This window comes from Anopheles bellator, chromosome 1 (assembly GCF_943735745.2).
Source record: "Anopheles bellator chromosome 1, idAnoBellAS_SP24_06.2, whole genome shotgun sequence".
In the NCBI taxonomy this organism is placed as follows: domain Eukaryota; kingdom Metazoa; phylum Arthropoda; class Insecta; order Diptera; family Culicidae; genus Anopheles; species Anopheles bellator.
Window position 1 is genome coordinate 13975089 of NC_071285.1, and position 20819 is coordinate 13995907.

General features: G+C 52.4%; 1 protein-coding gene across 1 annotated transcript in view; it reads left to right on the forward strand.

Annotated features, from left to right (window-relative positions):
- Positions 1 to 10021: 10021 nt before the first annotated feature.
- Positions 10022 to 20819, forward strand: part of LOC131215078 (fat-like cadherin-related tumor suppressor homolog) — a 74890-nt gene continuing 64092 nt past the window's right edge. The window contains exons 1-2 of the mRNA XM_058209454.1: positions 10022 to 11011; positions 13827 to 16425. Coding sequence (XP_058065437.1) covers positions 10022 to 11011; positions 13827 to 16425 — 3589 coding nt within the window. The remainder of the gene's footprint in view (positions 11012 to 13826; positions 16426 to 20819) is intronic.

A 20819-nucleotide genomic window follows, 5' to 3' on the forward strand; every position in this document is an offset into this window, starting at 1 on the left:
GGGTACCGGCCACTATTGTGGCAATAAATGTAACTCATTCGCCACTCGGAGGCACACATCCTGACGGAAATGCTTTGCATTCGTCTAGCTGGCCCCGGCCGCCCCGGAACGGCTCAATCCCCTCCTCGGCTGAGTTTCATTTTGCGTTTGCTGCTACCGCGGGGATTGATAAGTTGCTTGGACTGAGAGTTACATTTTATTAGCGATCATACTAACATAGAAGATCGGCACAATAAACAATAGTTCCAACATTTATTTATTTTTCTGATACTTTACTCAACAAAATGCATTTTTTATATCCTTATTTAAATCTTTTTCATTTCGTTTTCGGTTCAGTTGTAATGTTCTTTCCAAAAAAAACCTAAGAAAATAACCCACAAAAGTTAGTTGCTCCCAAATAAGACAGGGGTCGTGTCTGAACCGTGTAGAGCCGAAAGGGCCGAAAGAAACAGGAAACACAGATTGATGGACGAAGATAGGGGAGTCACTTTCCGCAAAAGAAAGTTGTTAGTTCTCCATCTGCACGAGGAGTTAGTTGCCTCGGGGCCTCCTTGCAGCCCTCCAGCCCACACACCCTGCCGGCTTTCATTTTCTGTGAGTGATTTAGAACTTCGGTGCAATTCTTCTTGCCGATGGGCACCACCGCCCCATTATATGTCTCTCTGTATGTGTGTATGTATGTGTTGAATCCCATTCAGCAGCGGAATAGCATGTGCACCTTGGGTCCTCCCCTCCTGTCTCCTGAAAAACACCCGCCCCCGGGCGGTGATCCCATTTCCCGGTGTTTGCGAAATCATTCGCGCGCGCCCTGGGTTTCTGGGTTTTCCTGGGTTTTTGCAGCATATTTTTTCGTGCTACCCTCCCCTGCACCGTTCACCCACCTCCACCCGACAGTGTTTGCATACAGATGTCGGGGAAAAGTTTGTGCAGCACGGCGACGATGATCGTGAAGATGGTGAGCCTGAGACGACGCGAGGCTGAGTGGCGCGGCCGCCGGATTGTTGCAATCCGTGTTTCCATTTCGCCAACGACGAAGAAGTGGTGGCTGAGCCCGCGCCATCCTTGACCTACACGAGGCGATGCATGCAGATTGTCAGAAAAATACGGCTCGCTCGCCACACGGTGGACGGCCGGCGGGCGCAATGATGGGAAGTGCATTAGCATGTTTCCGTTCTTTTCCTTGTCCGACCAGCCGTAAGCCGTTTTCGTTCCGCCCCCCACACCGGAGGAAAATGTTTCCTTCCCCGAACGGCATCTGACAGGTTGGTCAGGCTCGAGATTTCTAACCCGAGTTGGCCCGAGGCCCAGCTTTTTCCCGCTCCGACGACCCCACGACCAGGGGGGACCCAGTGTCAGTTTCCAGATGGTTGGTGGTTGGTTGCCGGTGGTGGTGGTGGTCGTGGGCTTATCACAATCTATTTATTTTTTCGATTCGATCTTGGACACCGCCGGGGTCGGGAAAGGGGCCCAGGTCTGCTATTTGTGCGCCCCCGGGCCTCAGAGCGGACGGCCTCATCGGGTTCCTTTCAGCGTCGGTGGTGCGGTGCATCGTGTACCGCGATGCAGGAAATGCGGCCGTGGATCGTCGGCTGTATTTGAATACTTGTCGGAGGGGGGTGCCAGTGGCAAGTGATCGATCTCCCAACCGCTGTGTCTGCAGCTGAAGCCACTTACGGAGGGAGGTTACGGTCCAGATAAGGAAGGAGTTTTTTTTTTTTGGTTTGTTTGCGCCTCCCGCTGCTCGAAGTGCACTTTCCTCGTGTTTCCTTGCTGCTGCGCTGTTGTGGGTAGCTGTGGGCGATGGGAATGCGTTTGAAGTTGCTGTGTTTTTCTCCCCGGGCTTTTCCCGGCCCCCCCCCCCCCAGTGAGTTTTCTCGCCCCGGACTTGACCGCGCGGTACCGCGTGTACTTAAAGATTATTTAATGATAGCCGGCCGCCTACGAGAGTGGGAGTGAACCACCATTATATGCTGTGTTTGAAGTGGCATTCCATCGATTTTATTGCGAACCACCCTCACCAAACATGCTTTCGTAAGTTGAAAGGTTTTTCTTTATCCATTGCCATGAACTCGTATGTCTGGCCTCGAACTTTGGCCTCAATTTTCATATGCAAATCATTATCAAAAATCATTATGCTAAACAGGCATTTTTACATTAATTTATTTGTTTATTTATTTTATAACTCATTATTTATTTATTTATTTGTGGTTTTTATTTGTTTGTCAAATTGAGCTTGATGGTGAATTTGATTATTTGAAATTTATAGAAATATTTCTTTGGAAAGAGTATTGGATCGTTTATGTTCTCCGACACACATTGTTGTTTGAGAACATTGTAGTTAATTAAACTACTTCGTATGAAAAAATAAAAAGCCTAAACGAATACGAATCAAATGATTGACGAAAGTGAATCGAAAGAGTGAAATGAATTCGATTCCATTTATCGTTGTTGAATGATAAAACTGAGCCCACTCCACAACATAAATTTTCATCCATAAATAACAATCGAGCAGCTTCTTAAGAGGCACAGAAATCTCAACGTTTCGTCATTCCACGACTAGAAGGTTGGTCCACCAAGTTTACCTTACCCGGTTCTATTTGTTTGACTTGTTTGAATGTTTGTGCCCCCAAAAATAAAACAAAAACACAAAACCCAAAACCGAAATCCTCCACCGAAAGGTAATGAATTCGTTCACTTTACGGTTGCATTGCCCCCCGGGTTCGGTCCGGTTTGGGTCATGTTGCCCTGAAACTCGATCCAACTGACGCATACACACGAGCACTTCAAACTGCAGTTGCATACTAATCTCCTGTTGATGTTTACTTTCCGTTCGACTTTCGGTGCTGGTGCCCCCACTGCTGCTGTGGCCACTGTGTGGCCGGCCAGAGCCATGTTATATGTTTATCTTATCTTTGATGGTCCGTTTTTTAATGCTTTCGAGCTTCGTTCTCCGGTCGGCCGGCCGCTGGCCCGGGACCGGAGTTTCGTTTGTAAACAAACCTCGAATCAAGGAGTTCCGCGGAGGACACTATGGACGTAACGGAAACGGTATCTGAAGCATGTCATGTTTAGTGGAGGCAATTAAAGTAGCGATCAAGATCGGGGCATTTGGATGAGTTTTATCAATTTAATGGAGCGTCGGATTCGGAGCCGTGGCAGGTCCATTGATAAAACGGCCATCTTCGATGCATGAAGAATGTTAACCACGTTTTCCGTCGTGATCAAGCCTCATAATTTTTATTATTTTTTTCGAGCAGAAAACCTCCCAAAATGACTCATTATTTAGCCCAACACTGCTCTAATCCATGCAGAAGCAGCTACCAAAGTTAAAGGTTTAAGCTGCCTTACGTAAACAACAACAAGCTGCTCTTGGTAATCGAACTCTACCTGACCTCTGCCGATGAACGGTGAACGGGACGGCAGCATATCTCTCCGTCCCGCAGCATGCTTAGAGCATAAAAAAGGCCCCTCAGACAGAGACAGATAGGAGATACAAGTGGGACAGAAAGAGACGCACAGCCCGTCGGGCACAGCGCAGCGCAAACGACCCGAACGCACACCAACGCGCGCACGCTTACTCTACGCGGAGCATAACGCACACAGCGATGCTGGCAGCGTGCGCGGCGCACAGTTCGCGGAGTTTGCGCCTCAGTTGTTGGCGTTCCGGGGAAGTGTTTGCGTCGCGTTCCGTTTTATGTTGACCGCCGTGTTCTTATTTGCTGCGCGATTTTTTTCGACCGTGTTTGCTTTAGTTTGCGGTTTGGTGGATAAATTTCGGTCCGCTTGTGGCTGCGTAAGCATTAATTGTGCGGTAAGCAGCATAAAAGGTTGTGGTGTGTGCATGCGTGGGTTTTGCGCAGATCACGTTTTCAATGCTCGTTGCAATTTGCAAGTCGCCCAATCGATCTCTTCGTCGTGCTCGTAATCCTGTTTGAGTGGTTAATTTTCCCAAATGGAACTCCCCCCTAAATTCGGAAGCCATTAATTAATGGTGGAGTGATTTAAGGTGTCGATTTTCGGTTCGATTTCGCCTCGTGAAGAGCCCCGCTCTGTGTGCGTGCCGTGGTCCGTGTTCCGAGAAATCGCCAGCTGCAACGCTGGCATCTCCGGTGCAGATTCGCTCTTCGGGGGCTGCTGCACGGAGCAGCTTCCAGTCCCCGGGGGGAGTTTATGGTTGCCGGTCGAAGTGCCGACGATCGATCGATCTTTGTGCCTCGAGCACGCGCGTCTGTGTTGGTGGTGCAGCCCTCCGAGAGCGTGAACCGGATTATGCTGCACGTCGCACGTGTGTGTTGGTGCAGTTGACCGGTTTTTATGCTTTCTTTCGTCCCATCTGTGCCCGCTGGGAGCATAAAAACCCGTGGTGGCTCGTGGTCCGCGACCCTCGCATTTGTTTACAAAAAATCCGCTTTTTTCGAAACAGATGTTAGCGAGCGACAGTGTGTCGGGCCGCGTGTATGTGCGCGTCGAGCCATTTAATTCGGGGATTCAAATGTCAAACGGTTTGAAGGTTTTAATTAAAAACGAGCCCTCTCATTAGTGCGCGTGAGCTGCGGAGGCAATAGCGAGAGGAAGAAGCGGACGCATCAAAGGGAACCAAAGCATACAAATTGAGGGTCGCTTCTTCTGTTCCTCTCCGCAGTTGCAGTCTTGTGTGGCGACCAAAGAAAGATCCTTCGTTCGGCGCGGCGTGTGTTGCTAAATTCTGCGGCTCGCAAAAGATTAGTGAAAGAAGTTAACAGAGTCAGTGCGGTGAGTTGTGTCCGTGGTTGTGTGAGTTTATGCTGCGTTCGCTATCAAGACGCAACCGGTTTTAGGGGTCACCCTCGGACCCCGGCGCCCCGGAACGGAGGACATTTAATCGTGCGGCCGGCGCCGAACAAAAAAGGTAGTGAAGCAATCAAGAAACCAAAACACATCATCGGGCCACAACGCTGCGGCCACATCATCGGAACGCTACGGAAATGATCTTGTAGAAACAATGTAATTTTTGTTGATCGGACCACGGACCGTTGGTGGCGTATCACAAATATTTATGCATTCGGGAAAAGATGTTTCCATTTTGGTTATTCAGCCGCAAAGTTTACGTCACGCTTGGGTTAGTCAAAAGAACGGTTGGTTTGGAATAAGCAGCAGGACCTTTGGGAACTTTGAACGGACCATCTGTTCATCGGCCAACCGAAGTTTTCCCTCTCTCTCTCTCTGTCTCTAACGGGGAAACCACCCTCCAATCGGGGAAAATTCCCGGTGCCATCCATTTGCGCGCGGGCTGACGTTAAAATTGATCGAACTTCATCGTCCGTGGGAGAAAATAGACTGCCACCGGCCAGAAAGAGAGAGAGAGCGATTGTCCTGCAGGCCGGGAACATGTTGGCACATAGCGGTCACTTCTTCGGTTGCAAGTGTTTTTGCGCCTTCCGGTGACACCGAACCAGCTCCTTGTCCGTTACGGGATCGAGCCCGCCCGCATGCGGATGATGATAAATGGTCAACCAATTTCACCGGAACAATCTTTTCACCTTCTCCCCGCACGGTTGTCGTCAAGCACACCGGCACGGCGTACCCACTCGCTCTTTCCCGGGCCCTGGGAGCTAATAAGAAACGGTTTCCGGGCTTCATAAAGTCTTCGAAGGAGAGATCCGCCTTCGACAAAAAAGCAATCCATCGATAATCGGTGTGGCATCGGAGCATCGGTGATGACTGCTTGGGCCACCGCACGGAGGTGGCAGGGAAAACTACAAGACGAATGGCCCAATCTGGAGCTCACTTTATGTTACGCCATGGCCCAAGGGTGGCACTAGTAAGCAATCGATGGGTGGTTTTGGTTTTTTGACCAGTGAAGTACGTAATTTCTCGGGTGGGGGTCTCTCGGTTCTTGTGGCTTTCCACTGGTTGGCGGGTGTCAATGTGCGACTCAATCTTTTGTGGGCGCTCTGGCGCAAGATGAAGTTGATTGAGTTGGGCCGAAATTGAGCCACTTTCTTGGCTCTCATTCACTTACCGGTTATGGTCTGCTTGGTTGGTTGTAATATAGAAACTATCTCAAAATGAAAATGTCAGGGAAAGATGTTTGAATTTATCATTGTTTCGCACTGGAAGCTGTGGAAAAGTTGATCATAATTTAGTATCAATAATTGAGCAATTCCAAAGTTGTGATTGCAATTAGGCCATTGTTTTGTAAATTCATCATTGTGAACATTATTAAACAATTGATTGTGTTGCATAACTAGCATACGTAAAGAAGGCCTGAATATCATGTGTATCTTCCGAGTAATGGTCCTGCAAGACCTGAGCACCATTTAATGAATTGGCATTGCATTCGGATTGAATTCGTTCGTCATTCGTTCATTGATAATTGATTAATTCTCCTTTATAAAATTATGTTCATGGTCCTATGAAAAGTCGAGACTAATCAGTCTAAAAATCAATAAAAAAAACAGCAGTAAAAAGTTGAAAAATGTCTGACCGAGCACCAAATCGGCCCACACATATTTTTCATACAGATCGAAAGTTGCACAACAAACGAAACAGAAAGTGCACCCCTCTGGTGGTGGCGGTGGCGCGGAAAGGCCAAAAGTTCCAAAGTGCAAACATGGCGCAAAAGTTGGAAAAGTTGCTAAACTGACTCTCGGAAACTTTCTGACACATTACAATAGCCCGATTACGATGTCCTCGAGACGTTGTTTGACGAAAGTGTTTCCTTTGCTCTCTCTCTGTCTCAAACGGGTCCTTAAACTGTGCCACCGGAAGTACCGGAAGTGCCGCGCTCAAGTGGGCGCCGAGTGGCGATAGAACATGCAATCGACATTCTTTGCACTTCTGTGTGTTGCTTGCAATCGACAAAGGCTGTCCGAGGCTGTTCAAACAGACACACGCGAGCGAGAACACAGTCTTAAGCCGGGTTGTTTGGTCCCGGTTGTTGCGCTGCTGGCACACCGAGAAAAAAATCGCAGACGAAAGTAGCAAACAAGCCAACGTGGGCAGCAAAAGTTGACGAAGTCGGTCGAAGAAGCATAAAATCTGCTCCGGAGCGCGACAATTTATCATCATCCGTTCAGCTCCGCCGGGTGTTTGCGTGTCCTGGGGTCGCCACCGATAATCGCCGTCCGATCGATGGCGTTGTGTTAGGGGTCAGAGATTGTTGCAATTGTTTTTCCTACGACCGACGGACGGCACACTTCAGGCGAACGCTTTTCAGTGCAAACGAGTGCAACGCAAGTGCAAACTGCTTTTCCGCAAAGTTTTTCTTGTGTTGCCGCTCTTCGTTCACTTTCTGCAGTGTTTTCTGCGTTCCCTGGCGACGTAACCTGCAAGATTGATGAACACGGGCCAATGCTGGCGTGTGTAGCGCCCGGACGACCCACAAGTGGGACACAAATCAGATTGGGGAAAAAATTTCATTTGATCGCAATTTTGCCCGGATCCGAGCCCGACCGACCCGGGCCATCCCAGGGTTTTAAACAAGAAAATATGAAAATATACAATCGAAAACCCGCCGTGGGAATATTGGTTCAAAGCACACGGCCGACAGCTGCCCGCCCTCTCTCCAGCTAGTGTGTTCCCGGGTGTCCTCTGAAAATTGTCACAAACACGAAGCGGCCACCGGCCCCGCGGTGCCGCAATCCATGCTGCTGCCGCTCGGGGAAAACTCGAATCCCTCCGTCGGTCGGTCGATGTCCGTCCCGAAACGGGACCGGGGGAAAAGCCACACCATTTCTCTCGCCATCAGATCCGTTCCGAAAGGACAGTGGCGCAGCAGCAGCGTGAAAGTGGTTCAATCAGTGAACCACTCGGAACTCTCGGTCTCGGTCCCTCCGGCAGCCCGGAAGTGTGCAGGAGGCGAAAGAAACACACGATTACGGGGATAACATAATAAAGAAATATATTTGTGATAATAAAATCGACCAAAGCCCGTCCTCGAGGGAGCGAGGCTGCTTCTTCTTCGGTGAACCTTTTCCTTATCTATCGGGCGAGGCGAGTCCGTCCCGGAGGGTGGGCCGCAGAAGGGACCATGACTGTGTCAGATCGTGCCAACTGGACACTTTCACTGGACCACCGCTGACCGCGTTCCGCGTGTTTGTGCTGTTGTGTCGCTTCTCCCGGTCGTCCCAGAGATACTAGACAGTCCGAGAGTTGGCGATAAGCACCCCGGATCCCCGCTCGGGCTTTGCTGACGAGGCATAAATACATTTACAAAATCCAGAGCACGCCGCTGTTTGCCATTTTCCCCGGGACCGGAGAGCAACATTACTCATGCTCACCCCCTGATCCGGGCGGCCCGGGGGTAGATCGTGTCACGATTGGGGGTAGATTTGCCTTGCTTCGAATTATTGATTGTAAGAGATTCGGCGCTCACTCTCTCTCTCGAGACAGGAGTGGGCAAGTTGAAGTACGAGCCGACTATGCCCTACGGATTAAGTCCACAATGCTTAAGTTGTTCGGAAGAAAGCGCATCCTTGCGCGACGGAGTGCGTGCATTGGAAGCACAACTGGGCCCCGCTTCCGGGAAAACCAATTGGCCGAACCCGAGGCGGAAAAGTGTCAGCATCGCGATGCGCCTCGTTAGAGTTACGGCCACGGTCGTGAGTTTGGTGGCCATTCCTTCCGGATTCGAGCCTCACTTTTTATTCATTTATTCAACTCGTGGGAGCGCCGCACACCAGAAGGGTGTCCCAGGCTATTGGACAAATTCCTACCAAGAGTAGTTGGCGAGCCGTCGGTTTTACTGCCCAGGATCCCGGACATTGAATAGATGCGATGATAAAATTTCATTACTGTTAGTGAGGAGTGATAAAGAAGACGTATCCCTGGAACACAGGTTTGCCTTGTTTTCGGGGCAGCCATCGGCAAGGGGAGTATTGTTAAGGAGCTGGATAGTAGTTTCCATTATGAATCAGCCACCATTAGAGACCCCGAAACGGATCTGTCCCCCAGTCGGCGAATTAAGACGATTGGGTTTCGGAGCTCCCGAGCTTCCAACGCAGACTTTGCTTTTTACTGTGTAATGAAAACGTTTCAAGAAAAGCGATAACTCATGTTTATACGAGCTCAGCAAGTGTCGTGGGGCAATCGCTCAATGATTAAGCGCCCAAGTTGCTTAACCGAACGTACGAATTTTATTACTTCCTGCGCTCGTCAAAATAAGCTTCCCGTAAGGCCCGCCAAAAGCGGATCGTAAACGGCCAGAGCCAACACTTACACGCTGCGTTTTGAAGTATGAAAACCAACCGACGACGAATGCCACGTGCGCTTCCTGTTTTGGGGCGATACTCACATTCTAATCTGCCGATGCTGCCACGGGGCGTACTTTCGCTTCTCGTTGCGCAAGAATGGCGAAATATAGAGTATCATCTGGATATTACCGAACCGGGCTTCTGGAACTGGAACTGGAAGATGTTTATGAACGAGGGCGATAAGATTTCATCCATCACCTTCTGCGGCGGAGAACGACTGTCACGTGCGACGGACGAGCTTAGGTTTGGGCGTGTTGGGTTGTGCTAAAAGTTGTTACCAGCACAAGAGGATGCGATTAGTCCGACTTAATCAAGTCTACAAGCATGTTAGGCTTATTTAGAAAGAAGAATCGTGGAACTGTATTTCAAGGAACCTCAAAGAGACCTGAAAAAACCTCAAACGGCTATGTTGGATCTCCGGTTTGGAGGTTTTGCTGAGGAACTCTTCGACCGACCCGATGGACATAGGAAGCCCCATGGCACGAGCTGCCGCCTACGGTTGTCAATCTGTCGGCGGTGGTGTGCCGGTCGGCCACACACCATTAGAGGCCTGCGGTTTCGCTTTTCCGACGAGTTCATTCCACCCGGGAGAGGATTCTCTGCGGTCGATGAAACAAGAGCGGTCCCACCGTGACTCTGATCTCTCTGATCAGGGGAGCCTTTTAATAGGAATTACCATTTGCCATCCAATTTGCTGTGCGGCTTTCACTGACCTTTCTCTCTCTCTCTCCCTCCCCTCATGTAGATGCTGTGCTGACGTTCGAAGATGAGTTAACGGTGCGCCAAAGATGGTACCGGGCGTGGGCGGAGTGCGACGAGCGCGGTTTTCTGCACTTCTGCTGCTGACGCTGGTGGAAGTGCTGGCCGGCGCCCTCGGCGACCCCACTCCCTACATAGGGCCGGCCGGAGCGGCCGGAAGCGCGGAAAGCGGGAGTAGCAGCAACGATGTGGAGGAGGTCCCAACGACGTCGGAGCGCGTCGGTAGTTCCGATGCGAGCTGGCTGGCGGGTGTACCGTCGTCGACGCCGCGCCACGAGCGTTCGACCAAACGACACCTGTCGGTGGGGTCCGGCGGGGGGGACGGAACGGGTGGCGAGCGGTACAGCTTTCAGTTTGCCCACAGCGTGTACAACGTGTCGGTGCAGGAGAACAGCCTCATCCGGACGTACGCGATGCAACCGCCGAACGAGGACCGGATGGGGATCCACGTGACGCCGGACCTGGAGGTGAAGTACAAGATCGTATCGGGCGACAAGGATCGGTTCTTCAAGGCGGAGGAGCGCCTGGTGGGGAACTTTGTTTTCCTCGCGATCCGGCTGCGCACCGGGAACGGTGTGCTGAACCGGGAGAAGGGTGACAGCTATCGGCTGGAGGTGAAGGCCACCGGGACCCGGCGGGAGGGCAAGAGCCGGGTGCAGCATGAGGCCGAGACGACGATCGACGTGCGGGTGCTGGACGCGAACGACCTGAGCCCGCTGTTCTACCCGACCGAGTACTCGGTCGCGATCACGGAGGATACGCCGCTTCACAAGAGCATCCTGCACGTGGTGGCCGAGGACGCGGATTTGGGGCTGAACGGCGAGATCTACTACAGCATCCTGGACGAGACGGAGCAGTTTGCGGTGCACCCGACGACGGGCGTCATCACGCTGACCCGGCCACTCCGGTTCGCCGAACGGGCCCTGCACGAGCTGACCGTCGTCGCCAACGACCGTGGCATTGGCTCGACGAGCCGGAATCAGGCGAGCAAGGCGCGCGTCCGGATCAAGGTGTTGCAGGTGAGTCAACGGTGAAGCTCTTATTTTAGAGGACCCTGTCATCCTGACGATGAACCCGAAGAACCCTGTACCCGAATTTTCTGGTTGCATCAATCTGGTCCATCAGTTCAAGAATTGTATTGAGTTTGAAGTTGTTGACGCTACCAGGTTGCTCTATAAACCCACAAACTGGGATTAAATTACACCCAAAGGATTGGCTTACGTCCTGTCACGGTCGCCATGTATATCTGAGAGTCCCAATGTCATCATGGGGCGGTAACCGGAGACGATCGTTGTGCCTCGATCGGCTCTCTATGTTAGTGATCGGTCCTTCACGTGTTAGTGTTTATTTTGCTGCAATAACTTTGCAACTTTGTCGACCGATTACCGACCGCTGCCACGTCAACGTTTAGACCCAAAGAAGTAAACAAAATTACAACAATGTACGAAACGATCGTTATTAAATCGAGAATGTGATTCGCTTTCAGTTTTGTCCCGACAAAAATGTCCCGCATATTATGCTTTATTTTTACCACAACCCGAGCCGTTGTGCTGTGCGTGTTTATCATTTCCCGGACGGTTATGCTCTCGAGCAGCATAACTTGCACTTATTTATCTTGCCCGGTGGCGGCGGCGGCGACGGCCAGTGAAGGGATTTCTGTTTTTTTTTTCCCTGTGAAATGGGTCATGCCAATTTCTCATCTGCCGGTCTGCCGGCAGATGAAAGGAATTTCAATATTAATGTCCCTCGGAGCGCTCGCCCTCTCTCTCTCTCTCTCTGCCGATCATCGGTGCGGGCAGCATAAGGGCGCGCGACCTTTAATTTCCCGTCGCACGTTGGGCTCCCGATCCGGTGCGGACCTTTTCGACGCAGCAAATAACTCGGACCGGCTCAGGAGCGGCTATGCCGAGCATGTAATGTTGCAGCGGCTGCCGTGCGGGTTATTGCTGCGGGACAGTGAGGTCAGCGTTACGTGTGCTCGCGGCGCTGCTTTCATAATTGCAAATAATTATTTTCAGCTCAGCATAATTGTTGGGTGCCATTTGTGGGGACAATTTTCGGTCTGCTTTGATATTTTTCCTGCATTGTGGCAAACAAATTTCTCGAAAGGACATCAATTCCCCGGTTTCTTTTTTTCCATTACGCACTGTAAGGTTCCCCCAGAAGTTCCCCGAAAAGACCCGGCGGGCGAGAAGAAAAGTGCAAGAGGAAAAGAAAATTGAATTTTCCGAAACTCATTGCTGCTCAGTGGCGGCGGCGGCGGCGACGGCGGTTGGCCACATTTTCTTCTCTCTTAGCGCTTTTCTGCACTAATCGACGAACTGTCCCACAGCTTTCCGGTGAACCCGGGATGCGGGGAAAATGAAGAAAAAAACGGAACCGAAGGCGGCCGTTTTTCCACGAACACACTCGCACACACACCGATCATATCTGCAGTGTTTGCTCTGGCCCTGTGCATATACATCACCGCGCACCGGTCGAGCGGTTCCGGTCAGACCGGGGTTCCTGCGGATTCCCCGGACACACCCGGGCACGCCGCGTGTGACAACGGCATTGTTCGGTGTTCTTTTCCGAATTTCGGGTCCCGGGTCCCGGGTCACCGCCGGCTGTAACTTCAGCCGGAAAAACGCGGACGAATGAGCGGACGGACGCTGCGGGTTCCACCCGACCACGAAAAACCCACCGACCCACGGCGCATCTGCTCCCGCCTGCCTGGGGTCCGGGGCCGGATTCGATCGTCGGAGATTTTATGAATTTTACATCCTTCGAACACACACAAAAACACACAGTGCACAGTGGCACCCACGCCAAGCATCGACGCTTGAGCATTGAAGAAGGATGACAACCGTTTTTTTGTTTCCTTTTTGGCGGTTGAACTTTTTCACCCAACTCGCCCCGCGCCCGGGTTCGTGTTGGCCTTTTTCCCGGGTTTCGGGTCGCAGAATTCCACAGTCGCCCCGAACTCCGCTTCACCATCAGACCACCCCTGGTCCGGTTTGATGTGGTTGCGGTCCCTAAGGGCTTGCCGCGGTGAAATGGGACGAAAATGGTACAAACGGCTCCATAACGGCTCGTCGGTGTCGGTTGAGCCCCGAGTTTTGCGGGCCTTTTTCTGATGGGAACGTATGGGAATTCTAACGAGAATCGGTCGGAAGAAGCGAACCGTTTCGGTGTGCGGAGAAAGTGCATGTAAAATTGAATAAGGTCCCCGTTTATATGCCTTTTTATGTGCACGCGCGGGCACTGGGGTCTGGGTCCCTTTCGGGCTGGGAGACTTTTATTCAATTTTTAAGGCTCTGCTTCTCCGTTTCCATAAATCATTACCGTAGATTGTTTATGAAGAGCGAAGCTCTCTTTCGATTCCACCCTCATTTTCTTAATATCTTTATTAAACCCTTAAACTGGAAGCCTTTAAAATAATGTTAGCATTACCTAAACTCGAAAGCGGGAAAAGGACGTCTTTAATTCATCACCCATCGCTGCCGCTTGGGCATAAAATTTAATTTATTTTAAGTACACCATCGTCCGCGTGCCCATTTTGCGCGCGTGGTTTATGAAATTCTAATTCCATGCGTCTCAAGCCTCGAACCGCGCGGCCCCCGCCCGAGCCGAGTAGCAACTTCCGGGATGGGTCATAAAAATAGTTGTTTGTAAACGAGCACACCCGGAGCGGAGCTTCGGCGGAAGCCGTCGACCGGTTAATGGATTTGACATCCTGCCAACCGACGGCTGCATCCCAAGTCCCCTCGGGATTTAGTCGCCCATTTCTCTGCGCTACCGCCCACGATATTAATAACGTGCGTAACTCACTCTCCGCCTCTCCCTCCCGCACAGGTCAATCTGTTCGCCCCGGATATTTACATGCAAGCCCTGTCGGACATCCTGGAGAACTCGAACAGCAACCTCTTCGGGATCGTGCGCGTGACGGACAAGGATAAGGGCGTACACGGTCAGATCAAGAGCCTGGACATCGTGGACGGCGATCCGGACGGGCACTTCCGCATCAAGGCGACGGGCCGGCCGGGCGAGTTCGTGATCGAGGTGCACCGGCTGCTGGACCGGGAAACGACACCGGGCGGCTACAATCTCACGCTGCGGGCCGTGGACCGGGGTGTGCCGCCGAAGCAGAGCTATCTCGTGGCACCGGTCCGGCTGGCGGACATCAACGACAATGCGCCCGTCTTCAACCGCGAGATCTACGAGGTGTCGGTCCCGGAAACGTCACCCCCGAACACGCCCGTCATCCGGCTGAAGGTGACGGACCGGGACGAGGGCAAGAACGCGAAGGTGTTCCTGGAGATCGTCGGCGGCAACGAGGGCGGCGAGTTCCGGGTGAACCCGGAAACGGGCATGCTCTACACGGCGGTCCCGCTCGATGCGGAGCAGAAGGCGTTCTACACGCTGACGGTGTCGGCGATCGATCAGGGAAACCCGGGCACCCGCAAGCAGTCGTCGGCGAAGGTGAAGATCAACGTGCAGGACACGAACGACAACGATCCGGTGTTCGAGACGCCCAACCTGACGATCGCGGTCGACGAGAATGAACCGGCGGGGACGATCGTGACGAAGGTGACGGCCCGCGACAAGGATCTGGGCGAGAACGCGTACATCTCGTACAGCATCGCGAACCTGAACGATGTCCCGTTCGATATCGATCACTTCTCCGGCTCGGTGCGCACCTCCAAGCTGCTCGACTACGAGAGCATGCGACGGGAGTATGTGTTGCGGGTACGTGCCTCCGACTGGGGTCTTCCATATCGGCGCCAGACCGAGATGCAGCTCGTGATCCGGCTGCGCGATGTCAACGATAATCGTCCCCAGTTCGAGCGGATCGATTGCCTGGGGCGAATCCCGCGCTACACACCGATCGGGACGGAGATCTTCACCCTGTCGGCACTCGACTTCGACTACGGCAGTGTGGTGACGTACCGGTTGCTGTCAGGGTACGAGGATGGATGCTTCAATCTCGACCCCGTCACCGGGGTCGTCTCCGTCGGGTGTGACCTGAACGACGTCGGGATGGAGCAACGCGAACTGAACGTGACAGCGACCGACGGAACGCACTTTGCCGACACGGCCCGTCTCCAGATCAACCTGGTGCGCAACAAGCGCAACCTCGGTGCCAACCTGAAGGCTGAAGACGGCGCGACGTTCGAGTGTCGCGAGACGGGTGTAGCGCAGCGACTGACCGAGATAATGGCGGCAGCCGAGCGGAACAATATGCCGGGGCGGGGTGAAAGTGCGGCCACCGCCGATGACTTCGCGATGATGCCGAGCCGTTACGGCGAGAACGTACACGCGCCCGAGTTCGTCGACCTGCCGCTGGAGGTGAAGATCAACGAGTCGGTTCCGCTCGGGACGACTATCACGTGGATCCGGGCACGTGATCGGGACCTCGGCTACAACGGCAAACTGGTGTTCGGTATCTCGGGTGGTGATGACGACTCCGTGTTCCGGCTTGATCCGGACAACGGGGAGCTCAAGATCATTGGCTATCTGGACCGGGAGCGACAGGATGAGTATCTGCTCAACATCACCGTGTACGATCTGGGGAAGCCCCAGAAATCGATCTCCAAAATCCTACCCATCACGGTGCTGGACGAGAACGACAATGCGCCGCGGTTCGAGAAGTCCTTGGCGAGTTTCCGCGTTACGGAGAATGCACTGAACGGGACCGTGATCTTCCGAGTGAATGCAACCGATGCGGACCTGGGTCAGAATGCCAAGGTGACGTACAGTTTGGTGACGGACACGAAGGACTTCCGGGTGGACAGTGAGACGGGCGTGCTGACGGTGGTGGCACCGCTCGATCGCGAACGGCAGGAGGTGTACGAGTTGAAGATCCGGGCCACCGATGGGGGCGGGGATCACAACACGCCCGCCCTCTACTCGGACGCTCTGGTCCGGGTGACGGTCGATGACATTAACGACAATGCGCCGGTGTTCAGCGTGCAGGATCTGACGGTTCGCATCCGCGAGGACGTCCCACGGGGCACGGTCGTGACGGTAGTGTCCGCGATCGACCTGGACAGTGGGCCGAGCAGCGAGATCCTGTACAGTTTCGGAGAGAACGGTGACGGCGAAGGCTCGTTCCGGATCGACAAGCTGTCCGGCACGATCCGGACGGCCCGGATGCTCGACTTCGAGGAGCGCCAGGTGCACAGTTTGGTCGTGAAGGCGATCGACCGCGGAACGCCGGCCCTGTCGGCGGAAACGTCCGTCATCGTAGAGGTGATCGACGTGAACGAAAACCGCGCCGCTCCGCAGTTCGACGATTACGTCCTGCAGGGAGCGATCGCCGAGAACAGGCCGCCGGGCGCGCACGTGATGCAGGTGGTGGCGAAGGACGCGGACCCACCCGGCCCCGACTCGCTCGTCAGCTACTCGATCAAGGGCGGCGACGGGCTCGGCATCTTCACCATCGACAACGAAGGTAGGTGCCTCGAAGGTCCGAAGGACCTCCTTCCGAGTAATCGGTTCGGTGTCGCGCAGCGTGAAAAAGTTAATGAACTTTGCCTTCGTCGCCCGCGGCTAATTCGCTGTGTTTATCCGGAAGTCGGGCTCGCCCTGGGAAAGGCTCACCAGAAATCGATTTCCCCTTTTTTTACGGCCACAAGGAGGCCACAGGAGTTTCAACTCCCAGAGACTGGAGTTCAAAGTTCGCACAACTTTTCCAACTTTCTTAACCGCTCCGAAGCCCGCGGATCGTCCCGACGAGCGTCCGGCTGGCTTATGAATTTTGCATTCCCCCCCTTCCTTCCTTCTTTCCGCTTCTTGCCTCACTGATTGGGTGGCCTTTGATCGGACCCCTTAAATCTTCCGACTGAAATTAAACATAAATTCATCACGTTTTCCCTCATCAGCGCAGCTGGCGAAGAGATTCGTCTGGGGATGCGCTTCTTCGGCTTCATCCTTTCCAAAGGATAATTTTTCTTTCCCGCCTTCGTTCCCGTTTTTTTCGATGGGGGTTTTGGCACCAACTTTTCCGCCTGCAAGTGGTCGCGCCCGTCACTGGCCGCGCGCATTGGTGGCTATGGTTTGCTCATCAAAGAAAAGCCGGCGCAGACAATGGCCGGCGGTTGTGGGTGGCAAATTAATTTTCACCTCCCAAATCGGACCGGAAGTTTCGTCCTTCTTCCTCCTCTGTGTTCCACACTCCGTTGCAGCGGAGTGTGCGAATAATTAATACAATCCTTTCGCTGGCGCTTCGCGAAGGATTCTCCCATCACTAGAGCTAGTAGACGGCTGTGTCGCTCAGCTTGAACCCAGATTGGCGCCGGGTCATCCGTTTCTACTCCATTGGCTCCGGCCCCATTTGCATGCCTTATTCATATCGGACGCGCAGTGTTTTACTGCCTTGGCGTTTCTTATCGTTATTTATGAGCCCCTGAGATAGAACCCGGGGAGAACATTTTGGAATCCGATTTTTTTTTCTTCTACTGCAACGTAGTGCAATTGTGCAGTTTTCCACGTTCTTTCGCCATCGCTGGAGTTGCTTTAAGCAGGTCTTTGTCGTCGGCAAAAAGTTTTACAAACACTTAATTATTTCCCATAATGGTGCATTCAGCACTTCGGCCGGATGGCGAAGGAAACGGACTTCCACGGACACGGACCACCTCCCCCGAGGTGGTTCATTAATTGAGAACGCTCGAAGGAAGACCAACGGGGTCTTTTTATGCAAATCTATTCGGAGCGCTGCTGGACGGTTCGGCAAAAGTTATTCATTTGCCGAACTTGCCGCACTCAGATGATGGAAGTGGAAAATTGAGTTGTTGCCTTAATCGAGTTGCGCTTCACCCGACGCTTTAGGCCATCACCTTATGCATGTATGCGGGAGACGAGCAAAACTTTCTTTCCTCCGCAGCGGTGCAGTGTGCGTGGTGGTACCGGATGGTTTTTTAAAATCCGATGCCAAAACTTCCGAAGCCCTCACGAAGCGAATCGGCTACGAATTCTTAACCCACCGGCATGTGGTACGGAGCCCACAAAGTTCGGGCAATCTAATTGTATATTTCATCCATCGAGTCAACTCGACAAATCAGAGTTTCACTCGCAGCTTGCACAGCTTCCGGGCAGCGATCCTTGATGATGAACTTTCAACGCGCAACTTGCAACACCGAGAAGGATTTTGATTTATTAAATCTTGCGAAATGTCTGCATTATGGCCAGTAGCTTGAAAAATGGAAACATTCAAAGCTCTGAAAGCTTAAGATGGTTTTGCAAAATTTAATCACCAGTTTGTCATTCTATTACCGTTGCGCACATAAATCTTGCGGCCAGCACCCGATCATGATTATCGTGCTGCTACAGAACTCATCACAAATGAGTGGCCATAATCATGTTAATCCATTTGCCTGCCCGGCTGGCGATGTCCCTTGGCCACATCCGGATGGGGCAGACACACGCTCCAAACATGGCTGGCCGGCTGGTTGCCGGGCTGGTTGCCGGGCTGGTTGCAGTTCATAAATTAATCCCAAGTGTATGTGGTGGACTCTCTGCGGCCCGCAAGCCCGGGTCAGACTTGCGAGTGCGATAAATCAACCTTCCGGAGGCGCGCCCGGCAGCATCGCCCGAATTTCCATATCCCCTACTCGGGGAAAATCTTCGAATCTCTTCGGCCACCGGTCGCCCCCATCGCCGAGTTTCCGGACAGTCGAAATCACGTGAGTCTCTCGCGTCGTCCTCGCCGTCGTCGTCTTCTGCTGCGGCTCGCTCTGACAGCAGTAATAATGGGCCCAACAGTAAATGATTGTTTTGCTTGTTTCCGCCCAAATTTATGACCGCTACCCCGATGCTAAGGATCTGCGGGTCACGGGTGGCGGTGCCCTTTCGGTGGTGGCCTTTCGTCATTCGGGTGGCGGCGCGGCGGTGGCGATGTTTGGTCGCAGGTCTCCATCAATTTCCGAGCAGCTCATAATTGCTATTGACATTAATTATTGCTCATAATTCACGTGATGGCTGAAGGTAGCGACGCAGCGCCTGTGTGTCGGCGCAGCAAGGGGCTATCGGTGAACCGAAGCGACACCGGATCGGGGGTCAGTCCAGTATTCGTGGGCCGTGTAGGCCAGGCATGGCTGTGGGTGATTAACAACTGTCATCTATTCGGAACTTCCTGTTCGGAAAGTCATTCGAGGTGAAGAAGAGGTTTAGTTCAACTCTCTCCGGCCGTGCCTGTCAAAGGCCACCTATTTTGAATAAGTTTTTTTTCCATGTGTTTGGGATCCTCTACTTGATCTTGATTCGAATCGACTGTCGCCATCTTGCGGGCATATAAAAAATTCAACGCTTCGTTTTACCATAAATTGATTGAATTTCATCATTTATTGGAAGTTGCTGTCAAAAAAAACAACTACGATCAGTCCTTTCCATTGTCCGTCCGTCGGGATCGTTGTCCGTTGTCCTACTGTCGGCCATCGATGGAAAGCGTGACAGGTTAGTGAAAAGACTCCCTCGGGGAAGCACATTTCGAAAAGAAAAGTCATTTGCGAACGCGATGTGCCGTGGTCCAGCGAGCTCCGCCGCATCCTGGCCTCGGTTTCTTGGCCAATGGATACCTTCTTATCGATGGGGGTCGTTTCCTCTGAAGATGCTCCCGAAAAAGGGGCCCCCGGGCCAGATTGTTCATCAGCAGTTTGCATATCTAATCTGGTGGATAGTTAATACGTCGACGCGCCTCCGGCTCGGCAGTTTGAGGGTCTATTTCTGTCCGTCTTTCTTGGCTCCTCCAATATTGGCATCCAACAGCTTAGCTGTCCCACCTGAGGGCTGCTGTCGTTCGCTTTTGAACGGACACGGTACGATATTAGTCGATGCGCTTAGTCATTGTTGCTCAGGAATCGATTTTACTTCGAGAGTTTTCCTTTTGCTCAGGTTGCTGAGTAGATTTAAAGTATACAGAAGAAAAAACCCAAACAGAAAAACTTTAATAACCACCCGGCCGAACCGCCATTCTTAAACTCATCTGACTTCTGAAATGTGAAAACCAGTTCCCTTTTCTCGGATAGAGTTTGACACTGGCCACACTTCGGCGCAATATTGTGCCCGGTAGTCCCACTCACCATTTTTGGGGGGCCCGAGCCCCGGGTGTTGTAATTCTGTAAGGAAAATTTGAATATTTTCGTCTTCGAAGCCCCGGCCGGCCGGCCGTGTCATGCTGGGCCGCCCGGCTTTCGAGTGTAGCATTACGGTATGCATAAGTATGCAAATTTTTGCCTCCTGTCGGCACCAACGACACACACAGAGACCCGGCCCCGCACACACGTCAATCGAATGAATAATTCATTATCATTCTCCGCTCGTGACGACGAAAGTCATCTGGACTCGGTCAGCTTTTCCCGGCCGGAGGTCGATTATGGTTCAAACCTCCTGCGGTCGAAGGGCGCTGGTGGGATGCACATTTTTTGGTGATCCTCAGCAAATTAGAAATTTCTCCACACTACTCGTTGGGCCGGCCGGAAGTGTGAGAAACCGGAACAAATTGTTCGGAATTGGCATCCTTCTCCCGGGGTGCTTGTTGGACTTTTGATAACGACGTTTTAAATCTCCATGTTCGATTAGTCTTTCAGTGGGTTCGGTTCTGGGTTCAAAAATGCACGAGATGAGTGCACTTACCAGTGTCCTCCAGCCTGGTTCTCTTTCATCTTTAAAAGCTGAAACCCAGATGAAAGTAAGTGAACCGAGATGGTAACTACCGCATAATGTGTTTCTATGCCAGCCACGTTCTCAATCCCAGCTCGGCTGGCTGCTGGCTTTCGTGTGGCGAAGAGTAACAACTGGCCGGAACGTAATGTTGCATGGCGCATGGCCGTATGATAATTTAATAAAATT